At 42.7% G+C, this 18,764-nt stretch overlaps 1 protein-coding gene across 11 annotated transcripts in view; it reads right to left on the reverse strand.

Annotated features, from left to right (window-relative positions):
* Positions 1-18,764, reverse strand: part of TNRC6B (trinucleotide repeat containing adaptor 6B) — a 205,166-nt gene that overhangs the window by 144,558 nt on the left and 41,844 nt on the right. For all 11 annotated transcript variants that reach the window (XM_036459340.2, XM_045587461.1, XM_036459346.2 and 8 more), the window contains exons 2-3: positions 10,680-10,753; positions 3,324-3,414 (exon numbers count right to left, since the gene is read on the reverse strand). In XM_036459340.2, the coding sequence (XP_036315233.1) occupies positions 3,324-3,358 (35 nt within the window). In that variant the 5' untranslated portion in view covers positions 3,359-3,414; positions 10,680-10,753. The remainder of the gene's footprint in view (positions 1-3,323; positions 3,415-10,679; positions 10,754-18,764) is intronic.

The raw sequence follows: 18,764 nt of genomic DNA on the forward strand, positions 1-18,764 counted from the left end.
GCTTCCTGAACTTGTAAGTCTATTCCTTTCACCAGAAAGGGAAAGTTTTCTGTCATTATTTCTTTCAATAGGCCTTCAATATCCTTCTCTCTCTCTTCTTCTGGCACCCCAAAAATCCGGATGTTGGTACACTTAAAGCCATCCCAGAAGCTCCTTACACTATCCTCACATTTTTGGATTCTTCTTTCTTTCTGCCTCTCTGGTTGGGTGTTTTTTGTTTCCTCATATTCCAGATCTTTGATTTGACACTTGGGGTACATTGATCTACAGTTGAGTTTCTATATATTCTTTATTCAGACAGTGTATGCTTAATTTCTGGTTGGTCCTTTTCCAATTTTTTGGCATTCTCATTAAGGTCCCTGAAAGTCTCTTCAAGTTTCTCAGCAGTTTTTAGAAGATTCTTGAGTAACCTTATAAATGTGATTCTGAACTCTGTGTCATCCAGTAGTTTACTTTTCTCCATCTCTCCCATTTGTGACATGCTTCTGTGTCTCTGCATTTTGGTTGCCTCCCTGTGTTGATGGAGTGGCTTTGTGTGGTAGGTGACCTATAGTGGCCAGTAGCTCAGCTTCCCCAATCACCCAAGGTGATTCTCTTGGTACACATCTTTGTGGGCTGAGTGCAAAGTCTGTAGTTAAGCCTTGGTTGCTGTTGGTACACTGGGAGGAATTGACCTCCAGGCCAATTGGCTGTGAGGACCCGCTGTTATCTCTAATGGAAGAACTGCTGCGCTGGAGACATGCTTATGGTGCAGGCCTTGTTTTAGGGGGCTTTGGTGCTCACTCAGTCTGCCTCCCGAAGTGTCACTTATGGATGTGAGGAGTTGAAATCTGGTGTCTCACACTGATCACTAGATACACTGGCTTCTGGATCTCCAATGAGGTTCAGTTCAGCTACTGTCTGAGGCCACTCTGCAGGAGCTAAAGTGAGAACCACAGTCCTCTCCTCCCTGCGTAGAGCTTGGAGGTTTTGGAGCTGTCTGCACCAGGTTGCAAGTTTGCTAGGTTAAACTGCAATAGAGAAGCCCATTCATATGCAAAAGCCGCTGCTTGGAGCTTGGGTGTATTTGTAGATTGTGTGGGGCATCAATAGGTTAGGGCGTCACTAGGTTAGGGCGTGACAAACAGCAACGGCTGCATCAGCCGTCTCTGTCTCTCCGACCACGTCCCTGCATCTTGCGCCCCAGCACAGCAAACAATTATTCTTGCGTGCAGCTCTGCAAGCAAGCCATCCTCACTTTCAGACCTGATGGCAGACAGTCCAGCTTGTTTCCAGAAACTGGATTTCAGAGAGATTGGCAGATTGTCTGTCTTCAGGTTGAAGAAAGCAACGCCCTCCACCAGCCAGGATCCGCTGCCAGCCCGATCGCGCTCACGCTCCGGTACCTCAGTTTTTCAGCGCTTGTGCTCTGAATGCTCTTTTCTCTTTCAGTCTAGCTGTAGAGCTTCCCCTCAGTCAGCTTTCCCGTGGTTCTGGGTGATAGACGTTTTGTCTTTCAGTTGTAGTTTTGAAATTGTTGTGCACGGCAGCAGTTTAGGTGTGTTTACCTACACCGCCATCTTGGATCCTTTCTGGTAAACTGACTCTTACTTGCACATTCTCTCCTTTGTTTGTCATCTGAGAGACATGTGACTGATCTTACAAGTATCAGCATGAAAGGGTTGTCAGGTTGAGAAGTGAATTGTTTGAGATGGGAGACATTCAAGAATCAAGGTTTGACTGTATTTTTTTTTTCCTGTCTTTAAAAAAAATATTTACTGATATGTCTCAACCAGTTTGGCTCAGTGGATAGAGCGTCAGCCTAGGACTGAAGGATCCCAGGTTCGATTCTGGTCAAGGGCATGATTGTAGGCTCGCTCGCATGCAGAAGGCAACCAATCAAAGTGGCTCTCTCACATTGATGTTTCTCCCTCTATCTCTCCCACTCCCTTCCACTCTTTCTAAAATTCAACGGAAAAATATTCTCGAGTAAGGATTAACAAAAAAATAATAATTTACTGATGTGAAATTCACATAACATAAAATTAACCATTATAAGTTGAACAATTCAGTGGCATTTGGTATATTCACAATGTTGTACAACTACCATCTCTATCAAGTTCCAAAACACTTCCATCACCCCAACTAGAAACCCTGTACCTACTAAGTACTTATTCCTCATTTTCTCTTCTCCCCCAAACAGCCCCTGATAAACACCAGGCTGTGTTTTATCTCAATGTACTTATCTATTCTGCATTATTTCATATAAATGGAATCACACAAAAGGACCTTTTGTTCCTGGCATCTTCCACACAACGTGATGTTTTGACCATTCTCAGTGACATTTTGACGCCTCTCCACTTTTACTCTGGTGAAGGAATAAGCCTTTCCACAGAGACTACCAGTAGCAGGGGAGACAAAAAAAAGGAATCCCCTTAGGAGGGTCCAGGGCAGACAATAATGCTGTAAGTGCTGGGCACTGGCCTGCACACAGTGTGAGGCATCCTTGGCACTTCCAGGGGGGGACTAGAGACAGCAATGAAAGGAGAAGGAGGGAGGTGAAGTGAGGGTGCTACTGAGGGTCCTATATTTCCAAACAGAGAAAGAGCCAAGCAGATTCAGGACACAAAGACAGATCATACTGTTATACATAAATACACAGATAACTATTTATATAGAGGGTTTGACAGTGATAACAGTCACTTAAGCTTTAGCTTGAAAAACCAAACCAATGGCATGACAGAGACAGTGAGAGGGGTTGGACAGAATATGAATTTGGAATCTGTATCTGTTGAGTCTTAGTGTCTTTCAAATGACTTTCAAAATAATTTATTTTGTCAATAAATAATTAAAAAAACAATAAACTACTACTTAAAAATGTATAATAAAAAATGTGTAAAAAGTAATCAGTGATGCCTCTGTGCAACAGGAATACTTCTACTTTTTACTGTACACACTTTCGATTTATTTTAATTTTTCAAATAAGTATATATATATATATATATATATATATATATATATAACTTGCATAACAAAATATTAAAAGGTAGAGTGAAATTTATTTTAATTTTCAAATAAGTATAAATAACTTGTATAACAAAATATTAAAAGGTAAAGTATTCTACAAATTAATCATTAAGTTCTCCAGGAGTTCAGTAAAATCTGTTTCAAATTTCTCATATAGCATAACAAAAATGGATATTGAGGAAAAAAACCTCAATCTACGGTTGTCTACCTTAAACCAATCTAATTTCTAAATTCACCTAAAACAAAATACCCATTCCACTCATCCAATGTCTCTGTTTTTCTACTCATATTGTTTACACCTTTAGCAATTCACTGACCTTGGAACCACTTTCTTCCGATACTTCTCCCTCATTGGTTTGCATGGGAACAGACTCTGTGCAAAACTCTGCAGAAACACACAAATACCGCCTAAGAGAGGGAGGAAGAGAAAAACACACAAGGAATTCAGTTCAGACATTTGTTTTTTCAAAGATTAGACTGAAATTGTTACTGATACAGTACACTGTGAAGTACGACCTTAACCTGTGTGTGTGTGTATGTACATCTGTCTGTCTATACACATATAACTGAAGTAGAGAGAGAATTTTCCCCACCTTGAGGAAGGTTAGCTAGCAAAAGTTTAAGACATTGGAGTATTAAACAGTACTAGACAATTTTCTTTTTATTTGTCTTTTGGCAGAAGTGATAGTGAAAATCTTCAGTAACTCATACAGTACAAATACTAGGATGTCTACCTAAGTAAAGCATTGAATCAACTAGAGGCCCGGTGCATGAAATTCGTGTATGGGGATGTGTGTCCCTCAGCCCAGCCTGCATCTTCTCCAATCTGGGACCCCTAGGAGGATGTTTGACTGCCAGTATAGGCCTGATCCTAAATTAGCAGTTGGACATCCCTCTCACAATCCAGGACTGTGGCTCCTAACCACTCACCTGCCTCACTGTCTGATTGCCCCTAACCACTCTGCCTGCCAGCCTGATAGCCCCCTAACTGCTCTCATGCAGGCCTGATTGATGCCTAACTGCTCCCTGCTGACATGATCATTCCCTGCAAGCCCCATCGCCTCCAACTGTTCTCCCCTGCCAGCCCAATCGCCCCCAACTGCCTTCCCCTACGGGTCTGAGGGAATTTGGGGACTGAGGATAGATGAGGCTGGATGCTGCAGGGACTGGGTGAGGAGGGGCTGAGGGGACTGGTGGACTCTGGCTGAATGAGGCAAGGCTGAAGAGACTGGGGAACTCCAGCTAGATAAGGCAGGGCTGAGGGGACTGGGCGCTGCCACCTTGTGAGGGTGTGAGGGTCAATTAGCATATTCCCTCTTTATTAGATAGGATTGTTATGCGGTAGCCAATTGTACTGCCTGGATATTAAGCTAGGCTATTAAAACTGGCTGGGTTTCTTGCATTTATAACTTATATTCACATTTGTGATATTTTATGACTGAAATTATGCTGTACTCTAATGATTGATTCTACTTGTTTTATTTTAAGAAAATGTGCTTAATAAATTAAATGTCAATTTCTTTTTATAAGAGAACAGGTTATTCATAGGGCATGACAATAAAAAGTAATTTTCCTCCAAGAATACAATGAATTAGTAAAAGTTTATTAAGAACAACTATAAGTTTATGCAACATTCAAATTAATTCATTAAATAAGTAAGTACTGAGTAATCATTACTCAAAAGTGACACAAATATCTGTATTATACATGCAGGTACAAATATTTTTAAATGTTTCAAATGCTTTAAAAGGCTCATATAAAATATAAAAGCTAAAAAGATGCTTCATAGTGCACTTTTTTGTGTGCAGAGAAATCTCTTTATGGAGGCATGTGGGAGATCAAAATATTATCTCTATTATGAATAAAGCTAAACTGGAGGATTCAGCTTGAATCTGCAGGCATGTGAACTTAACACTGAACCCCAGAACTCTTCAGACTTGCCTGTTCGCAGGTGATTGTGAGGGGCCTGCATTGATAGGGGCAGGAGCAGAGGAGAATGGGCGCTCCCTGGGGATGGCTGGCTTCCAAAAGGAAGAGAGAGATCACATATCTTGTTTCTCCCTCTGGACGTGCCTTCAGGTAAGATCCTGTACCTCCTCTGGGGTGGTGTGTGTGGCGGGGAGAAGAGCCAGGAGAAAACCTTGGAGAGGGAAGAAGCATTCCTTTTTCCCAGCACATTCAAATGGAAATGGCACTGAGAGAATGGGGACCTTTCTTGGTCAGCTGTGCCTATAATGCATTATCTCCGAAACACAATCATTGTCTCAGGAAAGTAGCATTAGAACTTAAAGACATTTGGAAGTAATTTACATACCAAATCTTTCTAGATATGTTGATTGAGTTTTTCCAGTGCTATCAATTTAATTTTCATAGAAAGAGCAATTATGTTTTTGGTCTCCCAAATGCCTTTCTCTTATCTTATTTCTCAATTGGTACAGAATTCAGCCAAGGGAAAATTAAGATTGCTGCTTATTGGGTATCTCACAAACCCTAACACCTACTGGATGAGATCAGTCTTGATAAACAGACAGGAAGTAAAATTTGCGGAGTAATGTACATGTGGAATTCCTGAGGCTTCTGTGGGGGCCAGGACTTAGGGCCTTGGTCTTTACTGAGGGGGGCAAAGTGTTTACTTTGGGCCACATGAGCTTTTACAGTTGTACCCTAGCTTTTAATTACTGAGGCCAAATTACAGGTTTATAAACCATAGGCCACACTGTATTCTGACCTTAGTGGTGACTGTAGTTATGGCAACTCTGTCTTCAGGTAGTGGCAGTTTCTTCTTTTTTCTTTCCCCCCCCCCCCTTTTTAAATATATTTTACTGATTTTTGTACAGAGAGGAAGGGAGAGAGATACAGAGTTGAAACATCGATGAGAGTTATCGATCAGCTGTCTCTTGCACACCCCCTACTGGGGACGTGCCCGCAACCAAGGTACATGCCCTTGACCGGAATCGAACCCGGGTCCCTTCAGTCCCCAAGTCGACGCTCTATCCATTGAGCCAAACCAGTTTCGGCGGGTAGTGGCAGTTGGCAGTTTCTATAGAGACAGGCTGCGCATACCGGCACAGGAAGCCTCAGCGAAGGCTGGAGGGCTTTGCCGGCCTCAGCAAAGAAAGGAGCCGCACTCTGCGCAGTACTGAAAGCTCTGGATGTCAGAGGCACAAGTGGTCTCGGCATACACTAGCCACTCTGACCTAGCAGGCAAATGCCAGCTGTGCTGGCCTCAGTAAAGGGAACAGGGCATTAGCAGGCCTGGGTAGCTTCAAAGCACAGAAGGCTGATGCCTGACCTTGAATTATGCTGACACAGCTTTTCCTCAGCAGGCACGGCTGAGACAAAGATTGTTAGACTTTAGGAAAAAAGACTTTCTTCACACAGGCCTTTTGGATATTAATGAGAACAATTATTTGATGCATATAAGCTGCAAGGCAACTAAATTTGAAATAGCACATGAGCTGCAAAACCAGTGAGCTAGGTTTAAATTGTTTGTGCTAGGCTTCCATAGGCAATTCAAAGGGGAATTGGAAATTAAGATGTTTCTCACAATACTTCACAGGAGGGAAGGAGAAAAGAGAGAGAGGGAGGAAGAACAGAGGCAGGGAGGAAGAGAGGAAGAGAGGGAAGCTGGTAACTGGGGCCGCCACTATAAACATCTACATTTTGCGAGAAGGAGGTGATATTTCAAATAGTAATCTTTAAAAGAGAAAACATGTGCATTACGGCTCCCTTCCCCTCTCCCATAGATATGATAAAGGCACAGTTCCAGATTTAACTTCTTGCTGGCAGATTGTTCCAAATGGTGGCAGTGTCCAAATCATATATTCTGGACACTGGCATGGACTAACGGGAGCATGGTGAGGCTCAAACCAAGAGAAACTCACCCATTCTTCCCTCTCTCCAATACCAATGTATCGATGCTACAATCTTTGGCAAGACTGAGCATTGCATTCAGGGAACGTAACTTTATCTGCTCTTGGGCTGGAGGTAGGCTTATTTTTTAAATTTGGTGGTGGTAGGGACAGTGCTGAAATGATTTTGGTTAGCCTTTGAGTTCATATAATTTGTATACCATTTTGAGCCATTTTAGAATCTTCTGGGGACAAAAATCTATTGATGGTCCCAAGAGAACAGCGATTGGTAGTGGGGTGGTGTCCCCATGAAAGTAAGAGTGGGACGGTCCTGAGACTATCCCTGACCTCAGGGGGACAGACACACCCCCGCTGACCAACATTTACTGTGTAAGAGACAAAAGCTGGTGAGTGTTAGAGGAGAAACACTTCTTCCTCACCCCTGATGCTCCCCTCCACACAGGGCACTATCAGTCCGATTGCTATTCCTTGTCTTATCATAGCCTTGACTCCTGCTGTGAGCCTAGAAGAGGAAACTGTGCTTGCAGAGTCTCTCCCCCCAACTTTGTCCCCCCTTCCCCTGGGGGGTACCTATTCTGCTCTGCTCCTTTCTTCCTTCTAGGAGACCAGTGCTTTCTATCCCAGACTAGTGCTGCTGGGGGAGAAAACCTGTTCAGTTCTGGAGTTCAGTTCTCCCATGCCAACTTAGAATAAAAGTGAAATTTTGTTCTCTGCCTGTCTTACTCCTTCATCGTCTGTTTCCATTGTTTCAGAATGTAAACAGGAAATAGAATATTATTTAGTGGGTCCCTTTCAGTTCCAACTTGGTGGCTGAATGTGGTTGGTGCCTGTGGGGACAGTGAGCCTTCACTAAGGCAAACCTTCCATTCTCGCCACGCATTCCCATCCTTCTCATATTCAGTCATTTTGTAATTCTAAAAACCCTTCCTGATTCACACCATATAATCTGCCTACTTACTGTATTTCATACAGATACCTGTTTATTATTTGTCCTTTATTTAATTTGCTCCCTCTCATTCTCTTGTTGTTTTGAAACTACCCTTAATATTTTTCATGTGTTTTTTGAAAAAGTCTTGATAACATTCTTATTTGAAGGCATAGCTTATAGTTGTGTCTGAGATTCTAGGTCAGTTTCCTGTCCTTTTGACAATACGGAAGGAGAATCAGGCAATGCAGAAGTCTATGGTTAAGTGAGGGGTTCCACGTGGGAAGTGACATAGGGTCCAGTGTATTGGTGCTAACCGAGTGATGACAAAGCTGTGACAAAGTCCAGTTATGTGAACATTAACTGGCGGGGTGAACAAGTGGTGGTAAAGCTGTCAAAAATGACGTGACAACATAAGCACTTCATTTCCGCTTCAGCACATCATTTCACCTCAGAGCTGTCATCAATTTGCCATACACAGTAAGTGACAGATAGTTGTGACCTGGCACAGTGCTTCAGCACACGCAGGACCCGACAAATGTTAATGACCAACTATGAGGAATGTCATACAGAATATGCTACGTCCCCTCTAAAAGTTGGCAAATACGCTAATATTTTCAAAGCCTTTCAGGATCCAGCCTTCACCTGTCTCTCCAGTGTCACTAGCCAGGCCTTTTGTTCCTTTTGTTCCAACCACACTGAGCTACTTATAGCTTCACAAATATGCCTGACTGTGTCAGGAGTCCATGGCTTTATTCATATTATTCCCTGTGCCCCTTCCTCCCCTGATAGTCCTCATTAAGACACAGCTCTTAGAAAGGTAGAACTGCTGATTTCTCCTTCAATGTCCCCAGAGGATCTTATTTGAACCCTGTTATAGGATCTGCAACTTTATTGGACTTATTTGCTTGCATAAATGCCTTTCCTATTAGACTGTTGACCTTTTAGTACCAGACACTATATTGCATTACACTCTATACTCACAGTTTATTTAAAACTATGTAGCTGTATTTAATGGGAATTCAATAAATCTCCATGTAGGAATGACTAGATTAATCAACTAAAGTCCTTTTCACTTAAACTGCAATAGATAGCAATTCAATAAATATTTACTGAGTCCCAACCACATGCCAGATGGTGCTAGGCTAATGTGGCCTAGTACAATAAGCACTGGTTTTGAACGGGCAAAATCATTACTCTTTGACACTTGGTAGCTGTGTAATCTTGCGCAAGTTACTTACCTTTTTAATCTTCATTATTTTTACCCATAAAACTGTTCAGGAGGTGATGATATAGGATTAAATTAAATAATTCTAATATATAAAAAGCCAGGGGCCATCACAACAGAAACAACCAGATGGAAGATCTAACAGCAGGCTGCATGGGGCGACAAGGCCGGCAGGAGGGTCAGTTGGGGGTGACCAGGCTGGCAGGGGTGAGGGGGAGGGCAGTGAGGGGCAACCTCACTGGCAGGAGGGGCAGTAAGGGGTGACCAGCAGGGGGGAAAAGGGAGGAGGGCAGTTAGGGGTGATCAGGCCAGCAGGCAGAAGTGATAAGGGAGTGATCAGGCTGGCAGGGGTCACAGTTAGGGGCAATCATGCCGGCAGGCAGAGGTAGTTTAGGGGTGATCAGGCGGGCAGGCAGGTAAGCAGTTAGGAGCCAGTGGTCCTGAGATCAGGCCTAAAAACAGTCAGACATCCCCCAGGGGGTCCCAGATTGAAGAGGTTGCAGGCTGGGCTGAGGCCCTCCCCACCCCCCCCATGCACAAATTTCATGCACCGGGCCTCTAATATATGTATAACACTGAACAAGGTGTCTAGGAGCAGACAACAGGCACTAAAAGAACAGTTCCTCTCCAAGAAGTTTCAAAGGGTTTATAGACTAGTAAAGGAGACAAAATACTAACAAACAACTCTAATGTAAAGTAATGAATGCTTTGTTACTATAATAATGACAGGTGCTCCTAGAACACAGATGGAAAAGAAAATCGCCGAGAGAATCTAGAAGGGGACAATAGAAAAGATACAAGAGCCGGGACCAGTTTGGCTCAGTGGATAGAGCGTAGGCCTGTGGACTGAAAGGTCCCGGGTTCGATTCCGGTCAAGGGCATGTACCTTGGTTGCAGGCACATCCCCAGTAGGGGGTGTGCAGGAGGCAGCTGATCGATGATTCTTTCTCATCGATGTTTCTAACTCTCTATCTCTCTCTTCCTCTCTGTGAAAAATCAATAAAATATATTGAAAAAAAAGAGAAAAAAAGAAAAGATACAAGAAGAAGGAGTGTAGTTGCATTTTTCTCCCCTCTTCCAAACTCTAAGCAAAGAGCAAAGTATCAATCAAGGCACAAAGCTATGAGAAAGAACTATCTATCTGGGAAATAGGAAAAGGCTACGGATAGGGGTTCAGTAAGAAAGAAGCCAGAAATGTTGGTTGCAATTAGGTTTTGAAAGGATGAAATCTGTAGCAACTGGGAGCCATGAGAGCTGTTTAGGCAAAGGACTGACACGAATGAATCTCTCATTTAGAAAGCTGACGCGGGCAGTTGATGTGGACTACAAACTGCAGCAGGGGCAGACTAGCAGAGAAGCTAGGAATACACTCGCATAAAACTGTGGAATTGCTAAATCCTAATGACAAATTACAGCTTCATAAAACGATGAGACACCAAATATCAGTATCAACCTAAATACAAATGCTTTTTAAGGGGACCTAACAATGTAGAAATACAAAAGGGCTGATGTGATGAACACTCTAAATACCCTTCCGTAAGAACTCTGGAAACAAGTAATGACATCAAAATGTACTTTTATTCTTATTAAGACGAAGACTTTCCCATTCAATGCTGATACTGGGTAAAAAGAAATTTTAAAAACTTACCTTTGACAGTATCCTGGGGCAACACACGCCCGTGAAGATGAATCTAGACTACATTCAGTGCAAAAACCAAAACCCTGAAGAGAGAGAAAAATCACAGTAAGCCACACACTCAGCAAGATGCCATGGCAAATGGCGGAACACAAGTTCAGAATTCAGGCAGCCCAGTCCGCATTCAGGCTTCTCCAACAATTCCTTAGTGATTTCTTCCTAGTATTTCAATTGTCCTTTTGTTCTTTTATTTTTCTCTTTCATGGATGCCATGTTTAGACCAAGTAAATGGCCTTTGAGGCTTCCTCCATGTGCATAGGAGCTCACTTTTTGAATAGTAAGAATTAAATATCACAAGGGAGGAGGGACATCAGGATTTTAGAGATGCTTAGGGCATGGCCAAGAAGAGGTTGGGAACCACTTATCTACTAGCTAATAGCCTAACGGCTCAAGCCTCAGCTTCCTCATTCAACACCGGAAACAGTAACAGCATCTTTCTCAGAGGGTTCTTTGGAAGTTTAAATAAAATATGTGAACACTGGGATCCAAGATGGCTGCGCCCAGGTGAACACCTAGCCGCAGCCGCACACAACAATTTCAATAAAATACAACTAAAATATAAAACGGACATTGCCCAGAACTGCAGGGAGGTTGACTGACTGGAAATTCTACAGCGAGAAGCAAGGAGAAAACCAGAAGGAGGCGCGGAGGAGCTGGAAAAGCCCAAGGAACGGAGACGCGCTGCGCGGAGAGGACGGAGCCGGAGAGGAGGGAGGCCGAGTGCCTGGCGGGCATTCCCTAGCGGAAAGGAGATAAAACTCCGACTGTGCTGGGACTGCTCTGAACCCCAGTTCTGGGCCAGACCCCTGGGACTCAGGCTCAGCCATAGGGAGCCAGGCTGTAAGGCGGAACCCCGGGGAGAGGCGAAAGGAGGTCCCGGAGGCGCGCACACTGCGTGCAGAGAAGAGACGGTCGGCTGTGCCACGGGATTGCCCTGACGGGAAGGAGACCTGGGCTCCAGACTGCTCTGAACGCCACCTCCAACTCCACTTCCAACTGAACTGAACCCCAATACCGGGCTCATTGGGGGAGAGCATAGACTGTTTGGCAGCAGGCGAAAATCGAGGGCACCTTTCTCTCAGAGGCGCCGGCAGCAGCGAGCACTGAAGGACCCGCGTAGGGCGGGGCTGACAGAAGCCAAAGCTGCAGGCTCCACCCTGAAACCCCGTCCCATCTGTAACTGCGAAATGCGACAACAAAATAGATCACAAACGAAAGAAATGGAGGACAAAAAGCGCCTGGATATAGAGTTCAAATCTACGCTTATAAGGTTTTTCAAGAATTTCCTAGAAAAGATGGATAAGGCCTATGAGGATATGAAAAGAGATCAACTAGAATTAATAAGGAGTCAACAAGAAATGATAAGGGATCAACAAGAAATAAAGAATACATTGTCTGAAATAAAAAATATTTTACTGAGTCCTAAAAACAGAAGGGAAGATCGCAAGAATCAAGTCAAAGATTTGGAACATAAAGAGCCAGAAAACACTCCTCCACAGAAGCTAGAAGGCAAGAGAATCCAGAAAATTGAAGATAATGTAAGAAACCTCTGGGACAACTTCAAGCGAACCAACATCAGAATTATGGGGGTCCCAGAAGATGAGAGAGAGCAAGATATCAAAAACATACTGAAAGAAATAGTGACAGAAAACTTCCCCCACCTGGTGAAAGAATTAGACTTACAAGTCCAGGAAGCGCACAGAACTCCAAACAAAAGGAATCCAAAGAGGACCACACGGAGACACATCATTATTAAAATTCCAAGAGCAAAAGACAAAGAGAGAATATTAAAAGAAGCAAGAGCAAAGAAGGTAGTAACCTATAAAGGAGCACCTATACGATTGTCAGCTGACTTCTCAACAGAAACCATGCAGGCCAGAAGGGAATGGCAAGAAATATTCAAGGTGATGAATAGCAAGAACCTACAGCCAAAAATAATCTACCCAGCAAAGCTATCACTCAGAATCGAAGGCCAGATAAAGAGCTTCACTAATAAAAAAATGCTAAAGGAGTTCATCACCACCAAACCAGAATTATATGAATTGCTGAAGGGGGTTCTTTCAGAAGAGAAAGTAAACAAAGATAAAAATTATGAACAACAAATACGTAACTATCAACAAGTGAATCTAAAAACCAAGGAAATTAAAAAAATCTGATGAACAATCTTAACTGTTGAACATAATAGAATCAGAGGTATGGAAGGGGAGTGAACTGACGATTCTTGGGGAAAAGGGGAGAGGGGGGCGTGGGAAGAGACTGAACATAAACTGTGCACCTATGGATGAAGACAATGGGGAGAGGGGAAAGGGCAGAGGGCGGGGTGGGAACCTGGTGGAGGAGAGCAATGGTGGGGGTGGGGAAAGGAACATTTGTAATAATATGAACAATAAAAACTTATTAAAAAAATATATATATGTGAACACTTAGTACAAGGCAGCACCAACCACATGCTCAATACTAGTAAAGCCAAGTGGTTATTAAGAATATGAACTGAAATATGAATACTTGCTGAAGAAACATTAAAACCTACATTATACTTTTATTATTTATTTTACCCTCATATCCTACCAGAAAAATAGCAAACTGCCTTTTCAACTTCTCCATTTCATGTGAGGATGTCTCATAATCGCTTTAGATTTAATATTGCATCCCAAATTTCCCTCTTCATCCCTTCCCAGACCTCTTTCTCCATATCTCCCCTGTCTCAAACAGGGGCACCATCCTCCACCTAGCTGCTGGTCAGAACCTCAGATTCATCTTGGATTTCCCACTCTAGCCCAGTCCTCTCATAGCCATCAGCAAGTCCTGTCATTTGTGCTTTCACAATATGCATCTCGGATCTACCCACAATTCTTCATTTTCATTGCCATCATCACTTCTCACTTGTGAAGGCCTCCTCGCTGGCCTCCCGGAGCCTATTCTTGCTCCTCCCCAATCCATTCCCAAGTAATGGCTGGAATGGCCTCTTAAAAATCAAATCAGATCATAGCAAGATGCTAATAAATGCTGTGAAATGTTTTTTTCATTTCAAGATGAAATGTCTCTTAATATATATGAAATACATATTTTTATATCTGTGAATATTCAAATACATCAAAATATATGAAATGACAGTCATTTATTAATAGATACTTAGAGACCCCAAGCCTGTCACTTCATGTTACAACGGCAAAAACGAACATCAGGAGGATATTCTGTTCGAGGTTGGACCTCTGTGTGTGTACAGGTGGGCAAAACAATGCCGGGCAAAACAATGCCGGGCAAAACTGGCAGAGATGTATCCGCCATTAGCATCCACACTGTGCCAGAAAGCTTGTCACTGTTTGGAAATTGGCCCCTTAGTTTCACAATCAATGTTTCTGTCCAAGGAAGTGCATTCCATTCCCCATGGCTACAGACTGTAAACGACAGCTTCAGTCCCACCTTATGTCACAGTGTTTGAGGTGGAACTTCAGCGAGACTTGCAAACATCTGCTGCCCCCTTATCTGCCATCACCTCTATGTCACTTTGTTTTTTAGTATTTGAATAAACAAAACTTAAACGGAATTGTGCTATGTAATGAATATTAGTAATACTTTAATTATTATCCCTATCCTCCTACTATACACTGTCCCAGCAATCTCTAAAAAGAAAATTTGATCTCTGAATATATCACTGCCAAAATTCACTCAAGAGTTACACATTACTTTTGGGGTAAAATTCAAGATCTCTCTTAGCTACATCATCACTTTACACTCTGTTCACATGGACTGCTATTGGTTTCCTTGCCCACATGACTTCCTGGCACTGATGTCTCTGAGGACCCTTTGCCTAATTCCCTTCCACTCCTCTCTTGAGATCTGCCTCGGGTGTTGTTTTGAAGTTTTCGCTACCCTCCCTGGCTCCACTAAGTGTTCCTCCTCTGAGGTATACCATGTAATATTGGTAATATCCATGGGTCTATTTCCTTCACTCAAGACAACAAGATATCTGTCTCACACATCTTTGAATTTGGTATCAGGTAGCAGTTTAATAAACATAAACTGAACTGAATCCTGACATGATCCCTATACCCCAGTGCTTCAACACAGATGCTCCCCATTAAATAAAAGGCACTGGGGGACATGGAAGAAGCCAGCTGCCACTTCCAAGATGGGTTTGGCCCTCACGGAGAATGGGAGCTATGCAGTTATGTGTGACCCTCAGTACCTCAGAGACAGACTGGATTCTTTAATTTACTGTCACTACAAATCATTAAGATGACAACTCTAATTTTCGGGTCTCTATTCTGATTAGTTTCTGCCCATGCTAAACAGGACTGCTTCTCTAGACTTACCAGTAGTCTAAACGCTGTACCAACTTCATAAAGTAGCTCATTATTACATATCTTGTTAACAGACAAGCTTAGGACACGGTGGCCAGCTCAGCCCTTTGCCTGCTTGGCAGCTGGTCCCGGACTCTGTCATCCAGTGAGAGAAAAGGAGTGAAAGCAGTGGAGAGGCAGGCAAGGGAGACTGGGCAGTGTTCCAGCTTCATTACTCTCCACAGGGCTGTGAGCCTCTGTATCAGATGGATTCATACTCAAGATAAACATAAAGTTTAATTCTAAAATCAACATTTGAAATGATCTAGTTAAAGTTTTATCTACAGTCCTAGTTTCCTTCTAAGGTATGAGCAAATTCCTTCAAAATATCAGTTTGAAATGTTCAGAACTACCGTGTTTCCCCGAAAATAAGACATCCTCCGAAAATAAGACCTATTTACAGGTTTCCTTCTGAGTGAAATATAAGGCATCCCCCGAAAATAAGGCCCCCCTAGGCTAAACATGAGAGATTTGGTCCACTGATTCTGAAAGAAATGGAGTCACAAGAAATTCACCAGGAAATTCAGGAATTGGATTGTTATGATGATGTTCCAGAAGATGATGACATGATTGTCATTGAATAAATGAGTAAATTCTTGATACTGTAGGATTCACAATTTGTCTGGTTTGTTTTGACAACTACCGTACTACCGTACCGTATACAGGTACTAAATTTCCTTTATTTTCATTTAACAATAAATGTGTACAGTATTCTTCTTCATGGAAAAATAAGACATCCCCTGAAAATAAGACCTAGCGCATCTTTGGGAGCAAAAATTAATATAAGACACTGTCTTATTTTTGGGGAAACAGGGTATATATTGTAATCCTACTATCTAATCATATACAGCCGCAGCAGTCAACTATGTGAACCACTCGAGTTTTCTCTCTTCTCTTGCAGAATAACCAGGCTGACCTTGGGATTTACACAGGGGTTGGGAAGGTTCAGAGGATCCTGGACTAAATCAACCCCCGGGACCAGCTAACCTGCAAGTAGATTTGAGTTCCTCCACAGCCAAGCCCCTAACTAAACCCACAGAATGTAATTAAAACTGCATCTTTCCTTAGAAATAAGGCAAGTTTAAAAATACATATTAAAAAAAAACTATAGTTATTATCAATAATATCACTTCTGATATGGTAGGTTTCATTTTCAAACTTGATTATATAGCGTAATTCTTTTAAATTCAATTTTGATTCTCATATAAAAAAAATCAAATAACATAAGGCTGTCTTCTCTCCCCCAACCTCAGTGTTCCCAAGACTCACCACTATTTATCTGTTTGGGCATCACTTGGGGTGGCAAACTATTAAGAATATGCTATAAACTTTTCATTGAGTCACTAATAACACTGAAAACCCAGACTGCCTATGTCACTGGCAACTGGCCTAACTTCAAGCATGACGTCAGGAAAAGATGTCTTAAGTGAAGTAGCAGATGTGAGGGAGGAACAAAACCCTAGCAAGGAGGCTGGGGGGGTGTTCCCAGGAGACAAGCATGGACCTGGAGGACACCCCAACTCCAGCTTGGTAAGCAGCATTCCCAGCTCAGGTGGGCAAGGAGCCTAGTTAATTAAGTAACACAAATAACAACAACAAACGCCTGAGGGAGCATTGCTATAGGCCCGTGGTCAGCAAACTGTAGCTCGAGAGCCACATGCGGCTCTTTGGCCCCTTCAGTGTGGCTCTTCCACAAAATACCATGGCCTGGGCGAGTCTGTTTTGAAGAAGTGGCGTTAGAAGAAGTTTAAGTTTAAAAAATTTGGCTCTCAAAGAAATTTCAGTCATTGTTCTGTTGATATTTGGTTCTGTTGACTAATGAGTTTGCCCACCACTGCTATAGGCAAATGGGTTTATTCAGCCACCATACACAAGTGACTATTGTTCCGCGATCTCTGCAGTTTCCGGTCACTTCTACTTCAGTTTGACACTTTGGAAATCCTATAAAAATATTCAAGTCTGCCCATTCCTAAAATCAGCCCTTTAATCTATAACCTCCTCGAGCTTTTGTGTCCTCCCTCCCCTCTTTCCTCTCCCAGTCAAGCTTTTATAAAAAGAAAATTTTATTTGTGGTCTCAATGTCCTTCTCTCTTTCATTCACTTATTAATCATTGCAATTTGATTTCTTTCTCTATCAGTCCCAGTTGCCAAATACAATGAATATTATTCATTACCTTTGCTTTAATTTGGGCATTTAAACATCAGAAAGACCCGAAACTCTTTTGGAAGCTCCTTTCCTATCTGGCAATTAAGGATAATGCAGATAGATCCAGCCACTGGGCTAGGGGCACCTTCTTTTATAATAGTTCCTGGTCCCTTGGCTGTGTCTGAGTTCTCCTGCCTCCCTGGATTTGCAGCCAGCCCAAGGCCTTTGTCAATACTGTTTATTTTCAGATTCCCATCTTGGGCAGGCTGGGGCTGGGTAAGGAGCTGCTGCTTCTGTATGTGGGAGTTGGGGGACAGGGATTGTGGTCAGAGAACCAAACTCAACTCATAGCTTCAAAGATCGAGCTTAGTTCGATGCCCAAACTGATATGGAACATGTTTAGCCCCTTTACCACACAGAAGGGGTGAAATTCATTGTTTTGCACCTCTTAGACCATTTCATACCCATTTCTTTTGATGCATGTCCTTTCTCTACCTGTCCTTTCATTACTGGTATGTTCCTCAGGAGTTCATCCTTTCCTTTCCTTTTTTTTTTTTTTAATTGATTAAGGTTTTACATATGTGTCCTTATCTCCCCACTGTCCTCCCCCCACCCCCTTGCTCATGCCTTCACCCCCTCTAGTGTCTATGTCCATTGGTTATACTTATATGCATGCATACAAGTCCTTTGGTTGGTCTCTCCCCTACCCCCTGCCCTGCCACCTCTTGCCTTTCCTCTGAAGTGTGATGGTCAGATCGATGCTTCTCTGTCTCTGGATTTGTCATCCTTTCCTTTCTCTATTTTATGTACATGTCCTTATCCTCTCCCAGAGATTTGACTACTACCTGTATCTTGATGACTCCCAAGTCTCTCCCCAGTGTTGATCTTTATTACAATCTTCAAAGACATCTTACAACTAGCTCATACGTCTTCTTTGCCTTATGTTCTCTGGGTCCCTAAAATAGTGGTCAGCAAACTGCAGCTTGCGAGCCACATGCTGCCCCTTGGGCCCATGAATGTGGCTCTTCCACAAAATACCACGTGCAGGCACGCACATACAGTGCAACTGAAACTTCGTGGCCCATGCGCAAAAGTCGGTTTTCGGCTCTCAAAAGAAATTTCAATCGCTATACTGTTGATATTTGGCTCTGTTGTCTAATGAGTTTGCCAAGCACTGCCCTAAAACATAAGGTAAGTAAAATAATCCTCTCCTTTAGCCTCTCTTGGAAATACCATCATCCCACCTAAAGAAAAAATCTGGGACCTCGTTAGCATCTTCCACCAAACATACATTACTTCAGGATATACTTTCTTCCCTATTCCTACTGCCTTAGTCCTGGCACAGTTTCTCACCCTATTTATTCAAATGGTTTTTTAATTGATTTTCTTACCCTCAAGACCCAGCCCACCTCCACTGCCATTAGAATTACCTTTATAAAGTGCAAATCCACATTGCCTTTGCAATATCTCTCATCCATCTTCAAGATAAAATCTAATTTCCAATGCACGATATTGTCACAAGGCCTGGTACCTGTTCACCTCCCAGCT

This window comes from Pipistrellus kuhlii, unplaced genomic scaffold (genome assembly GCF_014108245.1).
Source record: "Pipistrellus kuhlii isolate mPipKuh1 unplaced genomic scaffold, mPipKuh1.p scaffold_m20_p_3, whole genome shotgun sequence".
Taxonomy (NCBI): domain Eukaryota; kingdom Metazoa; phylum Chordata; class Mammalia; order Chiroptera; family Vespertilionidae; genus Pipistrellus; species Pipistrellus kuhlii.